At 49.9% G+C, this 22452-nt stretch overlaps 1 protein-coding gene across 2 annotated transcripts in view; it reads left to right on the top strand.

Annotated features, from left to right (window-relative positions):
* Positions 1-20473, top strand: part of SH2D4B (SH2 domain containing 4B) — a 63465-nt gene extending 42992 nt beyond the window's left edge. For both annotated transcript variants that reach the window (XM_058671898.1, XM_036495871.2), the window contains 4 exons: positions 1327-1543; positions 7160-7284; positions 17256-17476; positions 20072-20473. In XM_058671898.1, the coding sequence (XP_058527881.1) occupies positions 1327-1543; positions 7160-7284; positions 17256-17476; positions 20072-20225 (717 nt within the window). In that variant the 3' untranslated portion in view covers positions 20226-20473. The remainder of the gene's footprint in view (positions 1-1326; positions 1544-7159; positions 7285-17255; positions 17477-20071) is intronic.
* Positions 20474-22452: the final 1979 nt, after the last annotated feature.

The raw sequence follows: 22452 nt of genomic DNA, 5'->3' as shown, positions 1-22452 counted from the left end.
TGCTGCTTGCATCCTGTGTCCAGCAGGTGTTTCCTGCCTCTGAAGGATGCACCTGTCTGAGAGGACCCTCCTCTGAAGCCCCTGATGCGCTATGCACACCTCACACTCATTAGAGCTCAAGGTCACAGGAACCCAGAAAGGAAAGGACGCCACTCATGCTGTGGTAGCAGAAAGTGTCGTTCCGGGCCCAACTTGGTCACTGACCCGGGGGACAAGTTGCTCATCCCCCGGGGCCTCAGTTTCCAGAGGAATAACATGAGCAGGTTAGAGGTTCCTTTGGCCTTGTTTGTTTTTAAAATTTTAGTTTACTTATTTGAAGGGCAGAGCTGGAGAGCGAGAGAGTGAGTGTGAGAGTGAGAGAGTCCTTCATCTTGCACCTGGCGGTTCATTCTCCACATGACCACAACTGCCTAGCTTCATCCAAAACAAGGAGCTAGGAGCTTCTGGGTTTCCCAGGTAGGTGCAGGGGCCCAAGGACTTGGGTGCTCCCTGCTGCCTTAGCAGGGAGCTGGATTAGAAGCAGAGTAGTTGAGACTCGCAGTGATGCTGCAGAGAACAGCTTTCCTCGCTATGCCTCAGCACGGACCCCTCCTTCGGCTTTTTGTAGCAAAGAGCGCTGGTGTCAGTCATGGAGTTGTGACCTGAGTCTGTGTGGTGGAAAAGGCTGTATTGGGTTTGGAGGCAGCATACTTGGACTCCAACACTGGGTATTCCCTTGCTTAGGTTTGGCTTTGGGCAGATTACTTTGTAATGTCCCAGCGTGTGGGGGTCCTCACTTATGGAGCAGGACTGGCGATAGGGCCTAGTGGGCAGTTGGACAAAGTAGATAAACACATGGAGAATTCAGAACCTGCCTGGGGAGAGAGAGGGCACAATCAGCATGGGTGATTGGCATGGGTGACCAGGGTTGGCATTTGGAGAGGTTGATGACCCTGGCAGGTGCACTGGTCTAAGCACAGAGTTTGAGAAGCTGCTTTGAGGAGGGCACTCCCAGAAGAAGGACCTATGGAGATGGAAATCTCCATCCAAACATTGCTTGCTTATCCTGGAATGGGGTTGCAGGAACAACCAGAGAACCTGACACTGCTGGGAATGTCTTTGCCTCTACCAGAGATGGGTTTGCCTGGGCCTGCTTACCTGCGAGTGCCAGTCTTTGCATGTCCATGCAGTCCCTGTAGGGTTGGTGGCCCACGCTATGTGAGTGTCCTGGGTCTCTGGGTGAATCTGGGGTCCATGTGCTGCCCACCGCCTGTCCCCAGTCCTGGTCTGTGCAGTGTACAGTCTGGGCTGTGGATCTGAGTGATGGCGTTGTCTCTGCTTTGCCAGTACGCAGGTCCAAGGCAGCTGATGAGGAGAGGAGCCGTGGAGCCCAGCGTGCCCGGGATGAATATCGACGCCACTCACTCCGTGCCATCCAGAAGGGGACAGTCGCTGGCCTCAGCTCCATGTTCCAGGAGCTGGGCCAGAGCAACGAGCAGGAAGCCAGATTGTACCACCATCTCCCAGGCCCCGGCCCGCCCCTGCCTCTTGCGGTGCCTGATAGGTGAGTGGGAGGAGGCGGGACAGCATGGCTGAGGCAGAGCCTTGGGGAGGAGCAAGTGACTATGGGATTGCAGTCTTGGTTATGCCCCTTGACTTGCTGCCAAGTCCAAGGCTACTCATTTCTCCCCTGTGGGTGTCAGTGTTCCCAGTTTGTATAAAGGGGTAGGAGGCAGACACAATAGGGTAGGTTTGGATATCTCTGATAACTTGGGAGTTAGGAGGTTCTTAACAGTTTTGGAGTTGAAGCTTCCTCTGACAATCTAAGCAACGTTGTATACCTTTTTCTCTTCCAAATGTGCATGCCTAGTTGTGGACACGTTTGCATACACTGCTAAAGATTCATGCCCCCCAGGTTCAGAGCTTGTAGTGAAAGACCTCAAATGACTTGAATGTGGCCCGATGACCAGGAACCAGGGTTTGTAGCTTTTTGTAACCACAGATACTACCGGAATCATTCCCAGTTCCAGTGCAAGGGCTGCAGAACAGCTGATTAAAGGCAGGAGGTCCTTACGTTTGTGCTCCTTTAGGGTTCAATGGGCAAGGTCACTCAGATGACTGTCCACGATTCCCAACCCTGAGGGTCAAGAGGTCCCTAGAAACCTTTCTGTCTTCCACCTGTCTTTATCTTTTGCCTCTTCTGGCTCGTCTCCTTCCCTGTCCTGTCTTTTCTCCCCGTTAGTACTGAGCAACCACTGCCCTAAGCAAGGGCCAGAGGTGGGATTTGCATACCCGTTGGCACCCCCTAACCATAGCCGTGGAGTGCTGTGTATGGATATACTATAGTTTGTGCATCAAAAACTCTGTCTATGGACAACAATGCTATTCCAACTCCTTGGTTATCACTAATAGTATCCTTACGGAACAGCCTTTAACTTTTTATATTTACAGCTATTATTTGTAAAAGAAATCCCTAAAAGTGACGTAGCTGGGTCAGGGGAGGTGTACATTGAAAATTCTTACAGTGATCATCAACTTGCCTCTGACAGTGATGGTGCCCACTGGGGTGTGTGTGTGTGGGGGGGATCCTCTCAGCCTAACCAACACGAAAGACAGGCTTCTGTGTGGGAAATAACATCTTAGAGCATTTCTACTCAGGAGAGAGACTGCTGAGCATTTGGTATGTGCTAAAGGACCATTGCGATTTCCTTAACTGTCTGCTCGCCCTTACCCGTTTCTCTTTATGGGCTGGTCTTTCCCTTATTGCTATCTAGGAACTCCCTAAATGTCGGGAAGATTGTCATCTCTCTTTTGACTTTTGGAATGGAATTTTCAGGCACGCAAAAATGCTTGATTTCTTTTCTCTGTCTTTTTAAAATGCTGTCAGATTTTCCCTACAGGTTCTGGATTTTAGTGCATAATTGCAAAAGCCTTCTGCTCCCTCGCCTGTGATTTGTTGTGGAGCTCACATGATGGAGCCCCACGGCCCATGATGCAACCCGGCTCCAGGCTGGCTGTGTGTGGGCAGCATGGACGGGTGGCTTTCACAGTGGGCCTGGGGCACACCCTGCCATGGAGAGAGTCCTTTTCTGCTTTCCTCCTGTGGTCGCCCCACGGGACAGGGGGTCATGAGCTAATGCTCTCAGCTCAGCGGCACCTGCTGTGCCCAGCACACCCTTGTCTATGCTGTGGGGTGAACACAAGTGTGCCCCAGCTAGCATTTATATTCTGGGAAATCATACTTTCCTGCTCAAAAATTCTCTGCTTAGGCACAAATTCAAATTCACTGCTTAGAAACAGAGGGAGAAGGGGGAAGAAGCTTTCTTGGCTGTTATTTATAACTTCCCTTTTGCCTTCTAAGGAGCTTGAGTCCTTGAAACTTGAAGAATTTTTCCCCCTGAGCACAGGGATTTTTTTTTTTTTTTTGTAGGGGGGTGATGGAAGGAGTGGAATCCGAATGCAGGGGAAGAGGCTGGGTGGGGCAGGGCTTCCTGGTGCTGCTTAGTCAAGAGGAAAGGCATCTGAGGATACCACGGAGGGATGGAGAGGTCCTGGGGAGGACGCAGTGGGGAGGAGGTCCATTGTGAGGTTGTAGGGTTAAAGCCGAGTCTGGAGAGGTGGAGAGGTGACAGCCCTTGGAGAACAAGATTGGGGCCATAACATATGCAATAGAACCTCACCTCCTCCTTTCTTCTTTACTAATTCAATTTAATTTTTATTTTTGAAGATGTTTACATTGTTGATCAGAGTGGGAAGGATTGAGAGTTAGGGGAAAGTGGGTGTGATCATTGTTTCCAAATTTCATTTCTTCTTCCTGTATCGGGGGAAGAGTGGAGACAAGGGGAGAAGCCATACCCAGCCTCCCAACCGCCCCAGTACTGGGGATGGGCAATGGCCACCCCATATCAACGCAGGGTCCTGATGTAGTGCTTGCTCTGAGGGGTCTGCCCAAGTGGTTTCGTTCGTTCTGAAATGCTGCCAATCTTACCGATTGAAGGATATGGGAATCCCTCCAATGTCCACTGGCTGGCACAGTCGACCTTGCAGTTTCCATTCACCTCGATTTTTGCTGTCAAACATTTGGCTGGGTCTGTTCAATTTCCCCTGTTCTCCTTCCTCTGCCATGGCACCAGATGTCCTCTGCAGACTCCAATGGGCTGCCATATTCTCCGTGAGAATCTGGGCCTGCTGTCCACTGCTTTGTTTGCTCCACTGAGGAGGACAAGCCCTCCCAGGAGGGCCCAAGGACCCAGGCCAGGTGACCTGGGCCCCACTGGACCTTTACCTTCCCGTCCCCTGCTACCCCTGAGGCTCATGGATCCAGCACCCACTGTGCAGGTGGGCCCAAGGACCTGGCGAGGTGATCTGGGCCCCACCAGGCTGCCCCCAACCCAGGGACTTACTGCACAGGCAGGCCCAAGGACCCGGGCGAGTTGATCTGGGCCCTGCTGGGCTCACTTCCCCTGGGGCTCACAGACCTAGCACCCATTGCAAAGCAGTCTCCTGGGCCAGGAGACTCTGGTTCTTCTTTTTTTAAAGTATTAATTTATTTACTTGAAATATAGAGTGAGAGATAGAGATAGAGAGACAGACAGACAGAGAAAGATATCTTCCATCTATTGGGTCACTCTTCAAGTGGCCATGACAGCCAGGGTTTAGCCAGGCTGATGCTAGGAGCCAGAACCTTCTTCTAGGTTTTCCATGTGGGTGCAGAGGCCCAAGGAATTGAGAGCTATCCACTGCTGTTTTTCCAGGCACATTAGCAGGGAGTTGGATTGGAAGTAAAGTTGCTGGGATGTGAATTAGCACCAGTTTGCTGGTATTGCCAGCCGTGGCTTAGGCTACTATGCCAAACACCATCCGCCTCTGTCTTTATTCTAACATACTTCCTAGAACATACAATATCCAACTGCTATTTGTGGATGTGTACACATGAGTGCATTCATTTTAGGGCAGGTAAAATACACAAACAGCTTACAGGGCAGAGCTGAGCTTGTCTCAGAGTTCTGGGTGGGCACAGCCAGAGAGCAGAGCTGGCGTTTCTTCTGTCAAACAGAAAGTGGTGGATTCAGTAGGCCAGGATGATGAGGTGGGTAGCAAGGACAAAATAAGCATTTGCTGGGTTCCTGTCACTCAGCTGGAGACACCAAAGAGGCCGTGGTTGTTTGAGGTGGGTCATGACCCTGGTTGTTCAGAGGTTGTTTTTCCCAACCATAGATCAGTATAGTGCAGCTGTACCATGGACTTATTCAACAGGTAGAAGTGGAGGATCTGTGATGTGTCACATACTGTCAGACTCTTAGTGTAATGCAAAAACAGCAGGGTCTTTTTTGTTTGTTTGTTTGTTTTTTTAAGATTATTTATCTTGTGGCCCCAGGTGGCCGCAATGGCCAGAACTGAGCTAATCTGAAGCCAGGAGCTCTTCCGGGTCTCCACACTGGTGTAGGTCCCAAGGCTTTGGGCCATCCTCGACTGCTTTCCCAGGCCACAAGCAGGGAGCTGGATGGGAAGTTGAGCAGCTGGGATATGAACTGGCATCCACATGGGATCCTTGCGTGTTCAAGGCAAGGACTTCAGCTGCTAGGCTACCGTGCCGGGTCCAAGACTATTTATTTATTTGAAAGGCAGAGTTACACAGAGAGGGAGAGAAATAAAGAGAGAGAGCTTCTACCTGCTGGTTCACTCTCCCAATGGCCACATCGGCTGGAGCTGATCTGATCTGAAACCAGGAGCCAGGAGCTTCTTCTGGGTCTCCCACGGGGGTGTAGGATCCCAAGGCTTTGGGCTGTCCTCGACTGCTTTTTCAAGCCATAAGCAGGGAGCTGGATGGAAAGTGGGGCCACCGGGACATAAACCGGTGACCTTATGGGATCCCAGTGCATGCAAGGCGAGGACTTTAGCCACTAGGTTACCATACCAGGTCCCTTTTGTTTGTTTTATCAAAAAAGATTATTTATTTATTTGAAAGCTGAGTTACACAGAGAGAAAGAACCGGAGCCAGAGAGAGAAAGATATTGACCTTCCATCTGCTGGTTCACTCTCCCAGTGGCTGTAATGGCCAGAGCTAGGCTGATCTGCAACCAGGATCCAGGAGCTTCTTTTGGGTCTTTCAGGCACTTGGGCCATTTTCCACTGTTTTCCCAGGTCATTAGCAGTGTGCTGAATTGAAGATGGAGCCCCAGGGGCCAGGATGGAATTGGTAGCTGAATGGAATTCTGATGCTTCAAGTAGTGGTTTTGTGTGCTACGCCACAACCCCAGTCCTAGCTCCAGCAGGGGTCTTATATGGCCCACTCTGTATGAGTTCAAGAACCATAGCTCAGACACAAAGCCATGAATGTCTTGGTGCACATGAAAACATACTGAAAAAAAAAATCTATTTTGGGCTGGAGTTGTGGTATAGTGTAATAACCTGCTACCTGCGATCAAGCATCCCAAGTGAGCGTGGGTTTGAGCCCTGGCTGCTTCCCTTTCCATCTGGCTCCCTGCTTACATGCTTGAGAAAGCAGCAGAGGAGAGTCCCAGTGCTTGGGTCCCGGCCACCTACATGGGCCCCAGATGGGGTTGTAAGCTCCTGGCTTCCGCCCAGCCTCAGCCGCTGCAGCCATCTGGGGAATCCACCGGTGGATGGACAATCTGTCTCATGTTACTCTGCGTATTTACATCTTAAATCATAAATAAAAGATGCTTCTTAAAAAAAGGTATTCAATTCATCTCTCCTGCCCTTCCCCGCTCCTCCTCACCTCTCTCTGAGTCTTCAGCCCACAGGTCCCTCGTCCACTCTCAGCCAAGTTGTTCACCCCCTTCTCGGACTCCTCTGCCCATGACCTCATGGGAATTGCAGGTGGAAGTTCTCTGCTTGCTCTCTCATCCTGATCCTGCCTCACCAATGCCTGGGAAGCGATGCTGATACCCTGGATATTTTCCCCCATCACCACCCCCGGGCCCCCCTCAGATAGCCTCTCCTAGCCTTTTCTCCCTCCTACCTGTGAGGCGCTTTGAGGGCGGGGAGGGAATATCATGACAGCTGGTGCTCTGCAGCCTGCCAAGGGCCTTGGAGTACTGGGCTCACTGAGTCCTCTCCTGGACGTGATGCACACTCCTTTTCTCAGCAGCCCTCCCTGACTCCCTTTCTTCCCTCCATCCCTGACTCTCCCACTCTCCTCCTCTCTCCTCGGCAGGACTTGGGAGCGGCCACTGCGTCCTGTCTCCAGGGAGGTCATCGTCCGGTGGTTCAAGGAGGAGCAGCTGCCTCGCCGAGCTGGCTTTGAGAGGAACAGCAGGGGCATTGCCCCCTGGTTTCATGGTAGGATCCCATTCCAGGCCTTGGGGCAGGTGTTGGCTGCATCTTTGCCTCTCTCTTGGGTTGGATTGGGGGGTTCTGAAGGACTGCTCTAGTCAGAGGTAGAAACTTGAAGCCCCACACTATCTTGGATTCTTCCCCAGCGTCTTGGAGTGGGATCTGGGAGACAGGAAGGCCCAGGAGTGAGGCTTGGGGCCATCCTCTTTGTGCAGGGGACAAGTATTATTCTGCCCTCTACTGCCACCACCTGGCCTCTGTGGCTGCCCGCGGCTCCAGGCTTAATCTGTTTCTTGTTGCTCCAATTCAACACCTGTGACCTGGTCATTCATGCAAAGCCAGAAGTTGATGGAGTTCAGGATTCTGGAAGCTGAGAAGTTCAAGAACACAGCACTGGGTCTGCTGTGCGTCTGGCAAGGGCCTCGTGCTGCGCCACCTGGTGGCAGAGAGCACCACATAGCGGGGCAGAGCAAGTTGCTAGCCTAAGTCCTTCTCCCTGTAAAGCCAGAAATACCACCTTGGAGGTGCCGTCCAAAGTCTCTGCTAGCAGTGAGTGGCCTGGGGGGTGGCGAGATTACAGGTCTCACATGTAAACTTCTGGGGGACACATTCAGGTCCCAGCAGCTCCTGTAAGGCATCAAAAGACCGTGTCTCCGTGCCCACAGGACAGTGAGCTCTCATTGGGCCAGAAGCTCCAGGTGGGCTGGCCCCTCCTTGTTGTGTCTGAGCCTGTACCCCCAGACCCTGGCCCCTGGTAGGCTCTGTTGTAGGTGCACCCTTGGCCCTGTAAGCATTCTGTTGGTGGAGTGAAGAGATTAGGGTCTGATCCAGACCGAACATAAGAACTGGGGACCTCCTCGGCATAGCAGTCTTCATCTCAGAGATAAGAGAAGGGAAACTCCAAAAGGGGAAGTGTAGGGGGTCACCAAGGGACTGACAAGGTGAAGTTCAAGAAGGGATCTCAAGACTCAGGGTTGCAGTCTGGTGCCATGGACACACACATTCCCAAAACGGGAAACTGGGTGTGACTTCAGCAGAGACGTGGGGCAAGGATATAGGAGTGGTCGCTGGCCACTCATTCCCTCTGTGATTGGCTGCCACTGTACAGAAAAGTACCCCCAACATTGAGTCCATGAAGACAAACACTTGGTCTTGGTTTGTGAGTTTCTTAACCAGCTGGGCAATTTTTCTAGTACGGGTCAGGCTCAAGGATTCTTGACTGAACTTGGTTGCGTGAGTCTGGGCAGCTGGGCAGCTCAGTGGAGATGCTGTCCAATCTGGGGTGGTCTGCTCCAAGACACATCCCTCCTGCTACACATCCTGCAGCAGCCTGGCCCAACCTGCTGGTTTTTCTGCATTAACTGCATCTTGGTTTTGTTCCCTGAGCTTTTTCCTTTCAGCAGTAGTGAACTCAGGTTTGTCTGGGACCCTGTGGCTGGAACTGATCTGCCTTGCCAAAATCAACTCCCATCTGACCCTCACCTGTCTCCGGTTCATTCCTGCTAGTCTCCTGGGTGCTGTTCAGCCTCTGTCTTCACCTATTTTGCCCTAATGGTGGGTACTGCCCCTCTCCTGCCTGGCCAGCTCCTGCATATTTTTGGTTCTACCCAGCTGAATAAATAGATGGGTGTGCGAGATGCTTGGAACCCCAGAGTCCCCAGGCAGCTGGGGGAGTGAAGTCTTCATGGGCCATTTGTGGGCGTGGCCCTTACCCAGCAAAGGCTGCTGGAGTCTTAGATCATGCAGCTCAACCGCCCGCTGCCCTGGTTATGTGAAGGAACTAAGGGGGAGGGTGCAGCCGAGGTGTTTTCATTTATTTTCAGCTTTATTCTCTACTGCGATGGGGCAAGAAAAAGTTAATTTCTGTATTGTCACCAAGCAAACAGAAGCAAGATTTAAATCTCACAATTTGTGTAACCGATTTTGCAATCTTCTGACAGTTGTACCATCAAGCATGCGAGGATGTTGCTCGCACATGGAATGGAGCTGTTTAATGACCAAGTTTTTCCTGATGCATGTCAGAATGGAAGAGAAAGACTCTCATATGGAGAGTGGCCAAGTTTCTTCGCCTAGGAAGAACTGTGTTGTATTCTTGGGTTTAAAGTCCTGTATGGTCTGAGGGGATCAAATCATATTCAAACTATAGCAGTGGTGGTGGGTGGAATTCACCCTATGGCATAGATGGACAGCACACATGGCTTCTTAAAGGAAGGTCACAGTTCTCATACCAGAAGATGACTGAATATCATGGGCCATTGCCACCATGGAGAGAAAAATAGCATGATCTCTGCTGTAGTGAAACTGCCAGTGTAATCAGCAGGAGTGACGTTAAGCAAATGGCCATGCCATCAGTATATATGCCAGTGCAGTAAGTGCTACGTAGGACTCCGTGTAGCCAGTGCCCGGGTCATTGGCTAGTTGGTACTACCCCCTGTCCCACCATCAGAAATGACATTAATGATTACAACCCGGCACATCTGCGTGGAACAGACTGCCGTAGGCGTGGATGTTGCCTCTTGTGCATAAATACATCTAGAGCCAATAAGTCCATCCTGAGAAACCCTTGTCTCAGCAGTTAGCTGTGGTTAAGTTTCATTTGCAGTGATAAAAAATGAAGGCATTTGAACTCATTTGTCACCATCTCTGTGACTTTAGGATGCTTTGAGAAACCGTAGAGAACCAAGAGCTTCAAACCTCTTTAATGATATCATCTGGAAAGCCTGGCGATAAGAAAGGAAAGTTACAAAAATGAATGAGAAATAGCAAAGCGGTAATGGAGGAGTTGTCAGCTGGTGAGGCGTTGCTGCGGTGAAAGCTTGAAGAAATATGCATATCTGATAAATTGAGACCCATAAAAAGTAAAACGTCGTGGCTGGTCTGCCTTGGCTTCTTTCTATCCAGGGTAAAATGCTAACAGAGAAATAAAAAGAGCTCGTTTGGTTACTCAGGTTCAATTCCGAGCTAATGATTTCAGGGAATGGAACGGAGGCGGAGGAGGGGCTGGGCATGGAGGCCTCGGTCGGCTCGGAGGATTTGCTAACAAGAGGATTTATGGGTCCATTAGAGCGCCATGTCCTTTGAGAGCATAAAGTGCCTTCCCTTTCCTGGGGCTGCTGCCAATTGGCATCAGTGGAGTAAGTATTTTGTTGATGAACCTGAAGTTGTTGGTGTTATTTGAGGGCATTCATGAGGAATCCAGACAGATGGTTAGGGGAGGTGTCAGAAAGAACCCCCCAGGATCAGGATTGAAGGGTGCAGAAATACTGGGAGTTGGGTGCTGATTGCTGGTTGGGTGCTGGTTGCCTGCCTGCAGCAGTATTGATGCTGGTATTGTGACAGTGACAGTAAACTTGGACTTGCTGGCTAGGCCAGTTCACATCTTTCCTTCTGCATCCACTGCTACTGTTTCCCCCCGTGTGGAAAGGGAATACTGCCCCCCATGAGTATCTGTCCACCATCCTGGCCTGGCTGGGGCTGCTGCAGCTACTTGGCTGGCCTTGGGTGTGGTCTCAGAGGAACTCCAGGCACCTACAGGTGGGCTCAGGTGCACCCTCCTCGGTTCTTCTCAAGGGCCTTGATCTGTATGTTGGGCTTCTGCCTTGGTTTCCTAAAGACACTTCTGTCTATTTCTGTCTCTGACTTTAAAAAAAAATATTTATTTTTATTGGAAAGGCAGATAAGATTTACAGAAAGAGGAGAAACAGAAAGATCTTCCATTTGCTGGTTCGCTCCCCAAATGGTTGCAATGGCCAGAGATGAGTCAATCTGAAGCCTGGGGCCAGGAGCTTCTTCCGGTTTTCCATTTGAGTTCAGGGTCCCAAGGCTTTGGGCCGTCCTCGACTGCTTTCCCAGGCCACAAGCAGAGAGCTGGATGGGAAGTGGAGCAACTGGGGCAAAAGCTGGTGCCCTTATGGGATCCTGGCATTTGTTAGGTGAACATTTAGCCAATTGAGCCATTGTGCCAGGCCTTTGGTGAAGGTTGGGTTGAGTCTGGGCTCTGCTTGGCAGCAGGATCCATGATGGTTGCAGCAGCCATTATTCCCCTGGCATTGTTTGGTTTGATTTGGCCACCAAGTTTGGGTGATGCTCACCTTTTTACCCTGAAGAGAAATTGTCCTAGATCAGGCCCTAAGTGGCAGGGAGAATGGCATCAGTCACAAATGAGGATTGCGCTGCCTACTTCCTTACTCCAAAAACCCTAGAACTGTCCCAGAACACTGCCATGTCTCACAGAAACCTGGGGAGGCAAAAAGTCAGCATTTCTGGACTATTTCTAACCTGCCACTGCTGCCTGACCGAGGCCTGAGTATGCAAGCACAGGGGATCTGCCAGGCTCATGATAGGAACTCAGGGACAGAGACTACCCTGTGTTCTCCGTCTCCTGGGCTGTGGGTTGGGGAAGGATGATGAAAGGCATTTCCTTCAGTGCTTCTGTCCCTCCACCATCACTCCAGTCCAGGGAAAGCTCTCTCCTTTCCGTTTTCTGCCTGGCCGTGCCTTCTCCTGGGGCCCGTCCTATGTTCGCTCTGGAGCAAGCCTCAGCGACTCTGTGTATAGGTCTGCAAGCGTTGTTGTTATCCAGAGGGAGTTTCTAGAATGTGAAAGTCATCTTTATGTCTCTACCAATCCTACTTTCTAGCTCAGTGAATCTCAAGCCAGAATCACCTAGAAGATGTTAAATGACATTTACGCTTAGTATATACCTTCAGTGAATTAAACCAGGCTCCTTGGGAGTGGAACCTGGGAATCAGCTAGGATCAAGAACCACATGATGGTGTTGTGCTATAGCGGGTAAACACCACCAGCAATGCCAGCAATTCATGTCCCGGATGTTCTACTTCAGACTCGTCTCCCTGCTAATAGTCTGGGAAACGCAACAGAAGATGGCCCAAATATTTCATCCCCGTCATCCATGTGTGAGACCTAGGTGAAGCTTCTGCCTCCAGTCGCCCTCAGCCCTGGCCGTTGTGGCTACTTAGGTTGCGAACCAGTCAATGAAAAATCTCTCTCTCTCTCTGTGTCTCCTCCTCCTCCTGTTCTTCTTTTCCTTTTTTTCTTCTTCTCCTTCTCATTTTTCCTCTTCCTCTTCCCCTTCTCTTTCCCCTCCTCCTCCTCCTTCTTCTTATTCCCCGTAACTCTGACTTTCCAATACATAAATCAAGGCACCCAGGATCACTGGTCTTTTGTTCTGGGTGCCTACCTGCGCAGTCCTCCCAGGGCATTGACATTGAGTGAGTGTCACAGTGGCATACGTGGGGAGCTACAGGACGCCAGTGCTAATATATTTTGAATAGGAAATGTTGAACAAATACAGTGCATGCTCATGCATAAAGAAAGCCAGAGCCATGGAAACAGCAGCCGTCCTTCCACAGCCCTCTCCTTTCTAATCCATGAGCTCTGGAATGAATAAATGACCAAATCATTTCTCTGCTTCACTTGTTGCTTATGTATCAATCTCTGGACACGACAGTGTTGAGTTTTGTGAGATTTTCAGCCTAATAGAAATGTTTGTTTTTTTACACTTCATTGAAATAAAAAATTTCTCATTCCATTTTGTCACCCATATTCTTTACAGGTTATCCCACTTTCAGTACCTACATCTTAATGGTTAGTTTAGATAATGTAACGTGCACACTTAACACATTCCAAACTTAATGGACACCTTTGCTCCTTCCCTAAACAAGCAGATGTTTTAACTCCTAAGAGACTGCTCCATCCAGCTAAGATGTGCAGTATCATCACTCTTTCTCATTTTATACGTATTTTTTGGTAAAGATTGCCTTAGTCTGTATTTGCTGTTGTGAATACCCAACACTGGGTGCATTTCATTTTATTCTCAAGATTTATTTATTTTTATTGGAACGGCATATCAGAGTCATGGAGAGAAGCAGAGAGATAGAGAGAAAAATCTTCCATCCATGGGTTCACTCTTCAATTGGCCACAAAGGCTGGAGCTGAGCCAATCTGAAGTCAGGAGCTTCTTTCAGACTTCCCATGCAAGTGCAGGGTCGCAAGGCTTTGGACCATCTTCTTTTCCAGGCCATAAGCAGGGAGCTGGATGAGAAGTGGAGCAGTTTGGACACTAACCAGTACTTGCAAGGTGAGGATTTAGCCATTGAGCCATTGCGCTGGGCCCTGGATGTATTTTATAGGAGGAAGTTGGGCCCGGTGTGGTAGCCTAGTGGCGAAAGTCCTTGCTTGTTTGTATCACAGCGGCTCCACTTTCCATCCAGCTCTCTGCTTGTGGTCTGGGAAAACAGTCATGGATGGCCCAAAGCCTTGGGACCCTGCATCCGCATGGGAGGTCCGGAAGAGGCACCAGGCTCCTGGCTTTGGATCAGCTCAGCTCTGGCCATTGGGGCCACTTGGGAGTGAATCAACAGAAGGAAGATCTCCCTCTCTGTCTCTCCTCTTCTCTGTATATCTGACTTTCCAATAAAAAGAAATAAATGTTTTAAAAAAGGAAGGGGGCTTACTGTGGGTCATGAATCTGGAGGTGCAAGGTCAAGAGTCTGTATCAGGGATACAGACTTCGTGTTGCAGTGCAGAACATGGAGACGGGGAGTGTGCAGGTAGCTCCCCATCACCCCCAGAAACGGGTCCTGCCCCCTTCCCGTGGTATGGAGAACCACAGGGATGTCTGAGCCCTGTGCATCCTGCCACACCCAATTTCCACATTAGCTCTCCTTGGAGACCCCGAACGTGTGCGCGTTATTTCCACCAGCTGCCCTTCTGCCTTGCCTCTCAAATTCAACTTTTTTTGGCTTATTACAGTCACTGACATTTCCATTTTGGGTGCTCACTCAGCACCCAAGCCCAAACCCATGTAATTTAATCCTCACAGTTTATAGTTAGCCTTTTATCTGTTTTGAAAAAGATTTATTTATTTGAAAGGTATAGTGACAGAGAGAGAGAGAATCTTCAATCCAGTGGTTCATTTATGGCCAAGGCTGGTCCAGGCTGAAGTCAGGAGTCTAGAACTCCCTCGAGGTCTCCTGTAGGGTGGCAGGGGGCCATGTGGGCAAGCCTACCACTGATGCCTTCTCAGACTAACAGCAGGGAGCTGGATCCACAGCAGAGCAGCCAGGATTCAAACTGGTGCTCCTACATGAGGTGGCAGCATTGCAATTAGCAGCTTAGTCTGATGTGCCACAATGCCAGCCCTATTTTATTTTATTTATTAGGAACAACTTCTCTGTGAGTCTTTTTTCTTGTTTGGAGTCAGAGTTTCTGAAAGGTAGGAACTGTGTGGCATTTACTGCTGGCTCCTAGGGGCCTGGCAACAGGCTTGGCTCCTCCAGGAATATTAACCCAGTGGAGGAAAGAACAAAAGAAGGAAGGAAGGTAGGAAGAAAAGTAGGAAGGAAGGAAGGAAGGAAGGACCGACCCACAAGGTAGCTGTGAAAAAACTGTGTTATCCCTCCACCAGCCTTGGTGGTTGGTGGAGTTAGAAAGTCGTAAAAATCCTGGCATTGTATTTGCTGCCCAGCTGGGAGGGGTGAGGAGGGTGGAGCTTGTTTAAGAGGCAGAGGTGGGATGACTGGAGGGTGATTGATCTTTGTCTGCCAACTCCGCCCCCTTGCCTGAAAGGCAGTCCAGGGAGAGGGCAGCGTGAAGGGCGCGAAGGAGGCAGAGCAGCTCCTTCCAAGCTTCCTGTTGGCACCTTTGGGGGGTTGGATCTTCTGGGAAGTGTTCTTTGCATCCTGAACTGGAAGGCTGCATTAGTTTGGCGTCATGCCACGTTACCATTGTGATTTCTGGGTCAGTGTAGCAGAGAATGCAGAATTTATAGACACTTCCTTCTGAGTCATCCTCAGCGCCTCCGGGAGCAGCCCAGCCAACTTCATTAGGCTGCAGGGACCCGGGCTGGGACACCTCTATAGGACGTCTTCCTCAGCAGCCCATGGTTGAGAAGATTGGGTTGTGGGGTGGTGGACTCATCGCCATTGGTACCTGCACATGCTGGCCTTAGTGTTAACGTGTGTGGGATTCCCAATGAATTGAACACAAGTGATCATGCCTTCTTAGTTCTATGTTGTGCTTGAGGCATGTTTGATAAGAACTTTCATGCGTGTGTTAATTCTCAAGTCCCCTTAAAAGTGTTACTGAATGACTTAACAGATGAGGACAGCAACGCAGGCTTCAGAGAGGATCAAGGAAGCCCTCCCGGGCTGCTGATGGGTCAGATCCATGAGTTGGGGTTTGCGTTCAGGCTGTGGTTCCCTGTTGCAAACATGCTTCTTACCTTGCTAGGCACTTTGTGTAAACAGATGGAGATGCTAGGTCAGCCCAGGTCTTTAGGGAAGCAGAAGTACAAATGACTGGTGGGCTGAAAACCCTAGAGAGGGCCAAGGCGAGTGGCTGCAGAGGTGGGGAGACCCTTCAGAATGTGGGGTGGGTCTGCCATGGAGAGAGAGGGATGGAAGGAGAGGAGTAGGCAGAGCCTGCAGCTGGAGTGTAGCCCAGAGGACACCTTGGCCAGGCTGTTGGGGGCCTTGGAACCAAGCCTGGCACTGGACAGTACAGCCCTCTCAGAATCCTGCGTTCAGTCCTTGAGTCCGTGTCTAGAAACTTTCTGGGATGAGTGTATCCATATGGGATTTCAGTGCGTGTAAAGTGAGGACTTTAGCTGCTAGGCTACAGCAACAGGCCCAACATGTTACTCTTAAAGATTTATTATTTATTTTGGCTGGACCAGCTAATCCTCCACCTCCAAGTGCGGCAATCCCATGTGGGAGCCAGTTCATGTCCTGGCTGCTCTACTTCCCATCCAACTCCCTGGTTATGCCCTGGGAAGGCAGTGGAGGATGGCCCAAAGCCTTGGGACCCTGCACCTGTGTGGGAGACCAGAAGTTCCAAGCTCCTGGCTTTGGATCTGCTAGCTCCGGCTATTGTAGCCATTTGGGGAGTGAACCAGCAGATGGAAGATCTTTCTTACTGTGTCTCCTCTCAATGAATCTGATATGCCTTGCCAATAAAAATAATCTTAAAAAAAGATTTATTATTTATTTGGAAGAGTTAGAGAGAGAGAAGGAAGACAGAGAAACAGAAGGAGATCCTCCATCTCCAGGTTCACTCCCTAGGACTAGACTGAAACCAGGAACTAGGAACTCCCTCTGGGTCACACACCTGGGGGTAGGTACCCAAGCCCACGGGCGATCTTCTGCTACCTTCTCAGGCACATTCTTGGGGAGCAGAACAGCCAGAAGCAAAGCAGCCAGGGCTCTAAGTGCCACCTCAACCTGGGATGCCCGGGTTGAAGGTGTTGGTTTAATCCATTGCATAACCCTGGCCCTGGTCCACTTTGGCTAATTCAACAAGTTCAGGGTCATCCACTTCTGATTTGTACCAGGGTGGAGTGAAGACCGGTAGCTCAAGCTTCCTGGGACAGAAGAGGAATGGGGCCTTCAGGGAGGAGCCCGAGTTAGCTGGGGTGCTTGGGGGTAGGATGAGGGTGAGTGAGACTCAGCTCCAGAAGTCTCACTGCATCTCTGGGCCTGGATGGGAAGTGGAGCAGCTGGGACACGAACCAGCACCCATATGGGATTCTGGCACATGCAAGACAAAGGTTTAGCTACTAGGCCATCACACTGTGCCCTTAGGGCCAGTTTCCCTCCTGCAGAGGGAGGCGGGCAGGGCATGGATTCCCATTCCACTGTTGCTGAGCTCAGCTCTGTTGCCAGTCACATAGATGCCAGAGTTCCACCTCATTAGTCATTCCTTGCTCACCCAGTAAATGGGCTGCACTGGAAGAACAGCATGCTCAATTCAGCTCCTAGCAGAAGCTCTGCCGCCAGGCTCGCAGCTGTTGTTTGGGGGCCAAGTTGTCTTCTCTGTGGACTGTGGTTGGAGCTGGCCAGTGCCTTCCTGACCCTTGAGGGGCTGCGGGATGAGGGTCAGGGGTGAGTGCGGGAAGTTGGGGCAGACAGTCCAGAAGCCGTTGCTGACTTTCTAATAAGTTTTCTTCTGTCCATCAGGAATCATCAGCCGAGAATATGCAGAGGATCTCCTGGAGAACATGGCTGAGGGGGCGTTTCTGGTCAGGGTCAGCGAGAAGATTTGGGGTTACACCCTCTCCTACCGCCTGCAGAAGGGGTTCAAGCACTTCCTGGTGGATGCCTCTGGGGATTTCTACAGCTTTCTGGGGGTGGACGCCAATCGCCACGCCACGCTCTCCGATCTCATCGACTTCCACAAGGTGTCCCTCTAGGTGTGCTGGGTGGGAGGAGAGAGGTGCAAACCAGAACTGGAGAGTGAGCCAGAACAAGTGTAGGTGCAGGTTCTAAGCGACAAAGAGGTCAAGTTCTGGTTCATCCCCCGGACCACACCTGTGACCCTGCTCCCTGGGCCTGGATGGGAAGTGGAGCAGCTGGGACACGAACCAGCACCCATATGGGATTCTGGCACATGCAAGACAAAGGTTTAGCTACTAGGCCATCACACTGTGCCCCTAGGGCCAGTTTCTAATTTGTGTTGCCAACTAGTCTACAGGTCCATTTTATTGTTTGTGTTTGGAACCTGGTTCTTCCTTTGCAGTCACTTGTGTCACTCCCTCCAGTAAGTTTCAGTCTTGGGCTTTTTTTCTTTTTTTTAAGATTTATTTATTTTTATTGGAAAAGCAGATATACAGAGAGGAGGAGAGACAGAAAGGAAGATCTTCCATCCGATGGTTCATTCTCCAAGTGAGCACAATGGCTGGAGCTGAGCCAATCCGAAGCCAGGAACCAGGAGCTCTTCCGGGTCTCCCACACGGGTGCAGGGTCCCAAGGCTTTGGGCCGTCCTCGACTGCTTTCCCAGGCCACAAGCAGGGAGCTGGATGGGAAGTGGAGCTGCCGGGATTAGAACCGGCACCCATATGGGATCCTGGCACATGCAAGGCGAGGACTTTAGCCACTATGCTATCACGCTGGCCCAGTCTTGGGCTTTTGTGCTAGGCTTCCACCATGGTCTCTGTAGTTTCAGCTTCTGGCTCACCACTCTCCACCCTCCGTGATCCTGTGCTGTGGCTGCTCCATTGCCTGCACGGCCTTTTGCCCACTCCCAGTTTGAATAGTGCCCAGGATTAGATTATGACCTATTTGTTTTCAGCAGTGCTGGTCTTGCTGGAACATGCTGACCATTAGATCTGAGGGCCACCTGCCCACTTCTGTGGCTTCCCATGTTTCACAGCCCAGAATTGCTGCAGGGACTTCCTTAGGTAAGCCATTGTGGATGCCTGTAGGGTCTTTCTCTCAGATGGGTCCCTTGAACAGGCATTGCTGGAGAGGGGAGCGTGTACATGTTACTTAGATCTGTCAGATTGCCCTCCACAAGCATGTCCCTGCTTCGGGATCTGTCCCACTCGGTGAGGGCGTGTCCCCACACTGCTGCCAGCAGTAGGGGTATCAGTCATTGACGTTTTTCCCCATCAGTTGAGTAGACGCTGTAGTTCACCACTGTTTAGTGTGCATTTCTCTGCCTGCCACTGATGTTGAAACTTTGCATCACTTGTAGCCACGTGGGTTACTTCTGGAAACCTGTTTATAACCTTGGCCGTTCTGCTTCCAGTACTATTCCTGAACTTTCTCGTTTTAATGGATATGATAGTACTTTCCATTTCCAGGCTCCTTAATTGGCTCTTTTTACATTCTTATTAGAGCCCAATCTTGTTTCATGGATGACTTAACTTCTTATCCCATGGAAGAGATTAATACACCCCTCTTAAAGGCTGTTTCTGTTGTTTGGTTAGTGGAGTTAATAGATTCTTGGGAGTCAGTCTTACTGTTGAGTTTAGCATCTTTCCTTTATGATTGTGATTTTTTTCCTGAAATGTTTATAAGTTTCCTTAAATGTTTATAAATATGAAAAGTGATCTTCCAATTTTTAATTTCCCATGTGACATTGGATGGAGCCAGGTTCTATTGCCCAAATCCACGCTCTGCATGCTGTGGGATTTGGAGTTGTGAGCAGAGAGCTTTTTTTTGCCATGGATGGGGCTGAGGTCCTTGGTCTCTGGCCTTCCAGGAAGGCATGTGCTTACCTTATTTCATGGTTAGGGGAGGCCCCCATCTGTCCTCAGCTGGGCCCCATATCAACTTTGAAAATCTCATCCCATAGTCTCTCCCTACCGCCCCACCCTCCAAGGATTCCTTAAGTTTTTGCTTTGCTCATGGGTTTCTTTTTTAATTTGTTGGACTTCTATAGATGTATTTCTTTTTTAAAAAAAGATTTATTTATTTTTGCTGGAAAGTCAGACATACAGAGAGGAGAGACAGAGAGGAAGATCTTTTTTTTTTAAAGATTTATTCATTTTATTACAGCCAGATTTACAGAGAGAGGAGGAGAGACAGAGATGAAGATCTTCCGTCCGATGATTCACTCCCCAAGTGAGCCGCAACGGGCCGATGCGCGCCGATCCAAAGCTGGGAACCTGGAACCTCTTCCAGGTCTCCCACACGGGTGCAGTGTCCCAATGCATTGGGCCATCCTCAACTGCTTTTCCAGGCCACAAGCAGGGAGCTGGATGGGAAGTGAAGCAGCTAGGACATGACGGTGCCCATATGGGATCCCAGTTCATGCAAGGCTAGGACTTTAGCTGCTATACTATTGTGCTGGGCCCAAATGAATTTCTTTTAAAAGGAATTTTTCCCCCATTAGTGTTAGCAATTTCTATGAAGGGGAAACAGGTACCTGATCTTTTGGTCTTGAATCTGTCTCTCTGGTGATGCTTATTTCCATTTCTTGATTCCAAGTGAATGTTTTTTTGTTTTGTTTTGTTTTGTTTTGTTTTGTTTTGTTTTGGTTTTCTTTCAGGAAGAAATCATCACCGTTTCCGGGGGAGAGCTGCTGCAGGAAGCCTGTGGCCAGAGGGACAGCCCACCAGACTATCATCTGTTGTTTGAATGACTGTTTCTTTCTTTTTTACTTTATCAGTTGGATTCCTTGGGAATCCTTTAATGAATTCTGATTCAGAGCTTACCTGATTGATCCCTCGTGGCCTTTGAGAAGATCCACCACCCTTCAGAGGAACAAGTAGATGATTAGGACTCAAGGGAGAAGAACTATATGGTGTGTGTGCTGCCGGTCCCACCCTGGTGGTCAGGGCAGAAACTGCTCAGGGTTGATGCAACTCTTTCATTTCATGCAAAGGCTGTTGGTCCAGGCCACTGCGAACTGAGCTCCCAAAGGGCATTGATCCTCTGGTAATAACCCAGAAGAACTCCAGAGCCCTGACTAACTACACGTTTGTTGAATGAATACACTTCCAAAAGTTTTCCAACATCAACAATGTCTTTCATCAGTTGTTTCCTATTTCCCGCTCCATTAAAGCACAGTGATAAGAAAAGAAAGGGTTTCAAAGGGTTTAACTGGAGAACTTTGGTGCTGCATGTTTCATGGTGTTCCTTAGCACCCACGTTGACATTGTTGTGGGAATTACCTAAGCCTTTGGAGGCCCAGCATCCAGGACAAATGACTAATGCTGTCCTGCCTTCCGTGTTTAACGCCCCTTCTTCCACCTTCCTCTCAATTCAAATCACATTATCGCCCTGTTTTTGTAATAGTGAGGCAGTGCTTTATGTATTCTTACTAAGTGCCTTAGGACCTCGGGTGAATTGCAAATCCAAGAGAAGGTTCTGGATGCCTGAGGTGGCCTTGACTATCTAGGGCGTGGCTCTAGTCATGCGGGTTACTCCAGTGGTTAGCTCTGTCCGCACGGCCTTTTGGAATCTGAGTTCACTGTCCATTGGATCCGATAACGCTCTTCACAGTAGCAAGAACTTTGCTAGTACCTCTCAGTCACTCTCAGGCCAGGGACTATGTTCCCCGCTTATGTCACATTACCACCTTGAAACTCAACAGCATTACAATGCATACATCATTGTATTGACAAGAGTAATAGGGTGAGGGGATGCCAAGGATGCTAAGGATGCCAGGGACCTGGTTAACCTGACTTGACCTCTGTATCAGACATGTAGGCTCCACCTCACCTGTCGCCTCACCTGTTCCTTGGATGATGCAGCCAGCTGCCACTGCTACCACCAGTTCTGCTCTGAGCAGAACGCCCTGCCACAGCCATCAGCCTCACGTGAGCTCAAGCTACATGTGGTGCTTCTTTCCCAGGGCTGCAGAGGCAGAAGACGGAAGGACTGGGAAGCTAAGGCCTCAAACTGATGGTGGGCTGAGACTGGCTCAGCACTTCTCCTCCAGACGCGGGTCTGGGGCCTTGGAACAGAGAGCGGAGTTATGTGAAGGCCCAGTGGAGGCTGGACTGCTGGGACCCTTGCCTGCTTGTTTGTTCTCCTCTGCTGCCCCCCTGCCCTGCCTCTCTGGGATCCCACTCGTCATTCAGTTGGCTGCACTGTGCTTTGTCCACGTGGGCTCTGCGTTTTGGGGGAAGCAAGGGTCAGGCCCCGATATACAGTATTAAATTGCAGTTCAATGCTGTGACTGCACTGCTGTCTGCCCATCTTGCTGAATGGGTGAAAGGAAGTGCCAGAGGGAGCCTGTTTTCTGAACCCTAAAAGTGCTTTAGGATCATTACAAACTGTATGGAAAGTTACTTGATTTCTTTCTTTCTTTTATTTTTAGTATTATTTGTATTTGAGAGACAGATTTACAGAGACAGAAGGTGAGATAGAGACAGATCTTCCATCTGCTGGTTTACTCCTCAAATGACTGCAATGACCAGAGCTGAGCTCATCCGAAGCCCACAGGCAGCAACTTCTTCCAGGTCTCCCCTGTGGGTGTGGGAGCTCAAGGACTTGGGCTATTCTCCACTGCTTTCCCAGGCCATTAGCAGGATGCTGGATCAGAAGTGGAGCAGACAGGATTCAAACCAGCACCCATATTGGATCCCAGCTCTGCAAGGGGAGGATTAGCTAGCTAAGCCAATGCGCCTGAGCCAAATTACCCGATTTCCACTGGGATTCTGAAGAACCATGCTTTAGTCTTGGCTCTGTTGCTTACTGGCTTTGTGGCTTTGTGATGTCAGTCAATGAGACTGAGAAGGGAACTGTGTGTGTGTGTGTGTGTGTGGTGTTGTTAGGTTTGGGAGCAGGCCAGTTAAATGGCCATTTCAGAAGTTCTCTCCAGGTAAAAGGAGTTGTTAGCCACAACCATAAAGGCAGCACGGTGTTGTGCATAGTAGGGATGTGTTGGAGTAGAAAGTGATTTTTCCAAGGGGTGGGAAGAGA

The sequence above is a fragment of the Ochotona princeps genome, chromosome 13 (genome assembly GCF_030435755.1).
Source record: "Ochotona princeps isolate mOchPri1 chromosome 13, mOchPri1.hap1, whole genome shotgun sequence".
Taxonomy (NCBI): domain Eukaryota; kingdom Metazoa; phylum Chordata; class Mammalia; order Lagomorpha; family Ochotonidae; genus Ochotona; species Ochotona princeps.
This window is presented reverse-complemented; position numbering and strand designations above follow the sequence as displayed.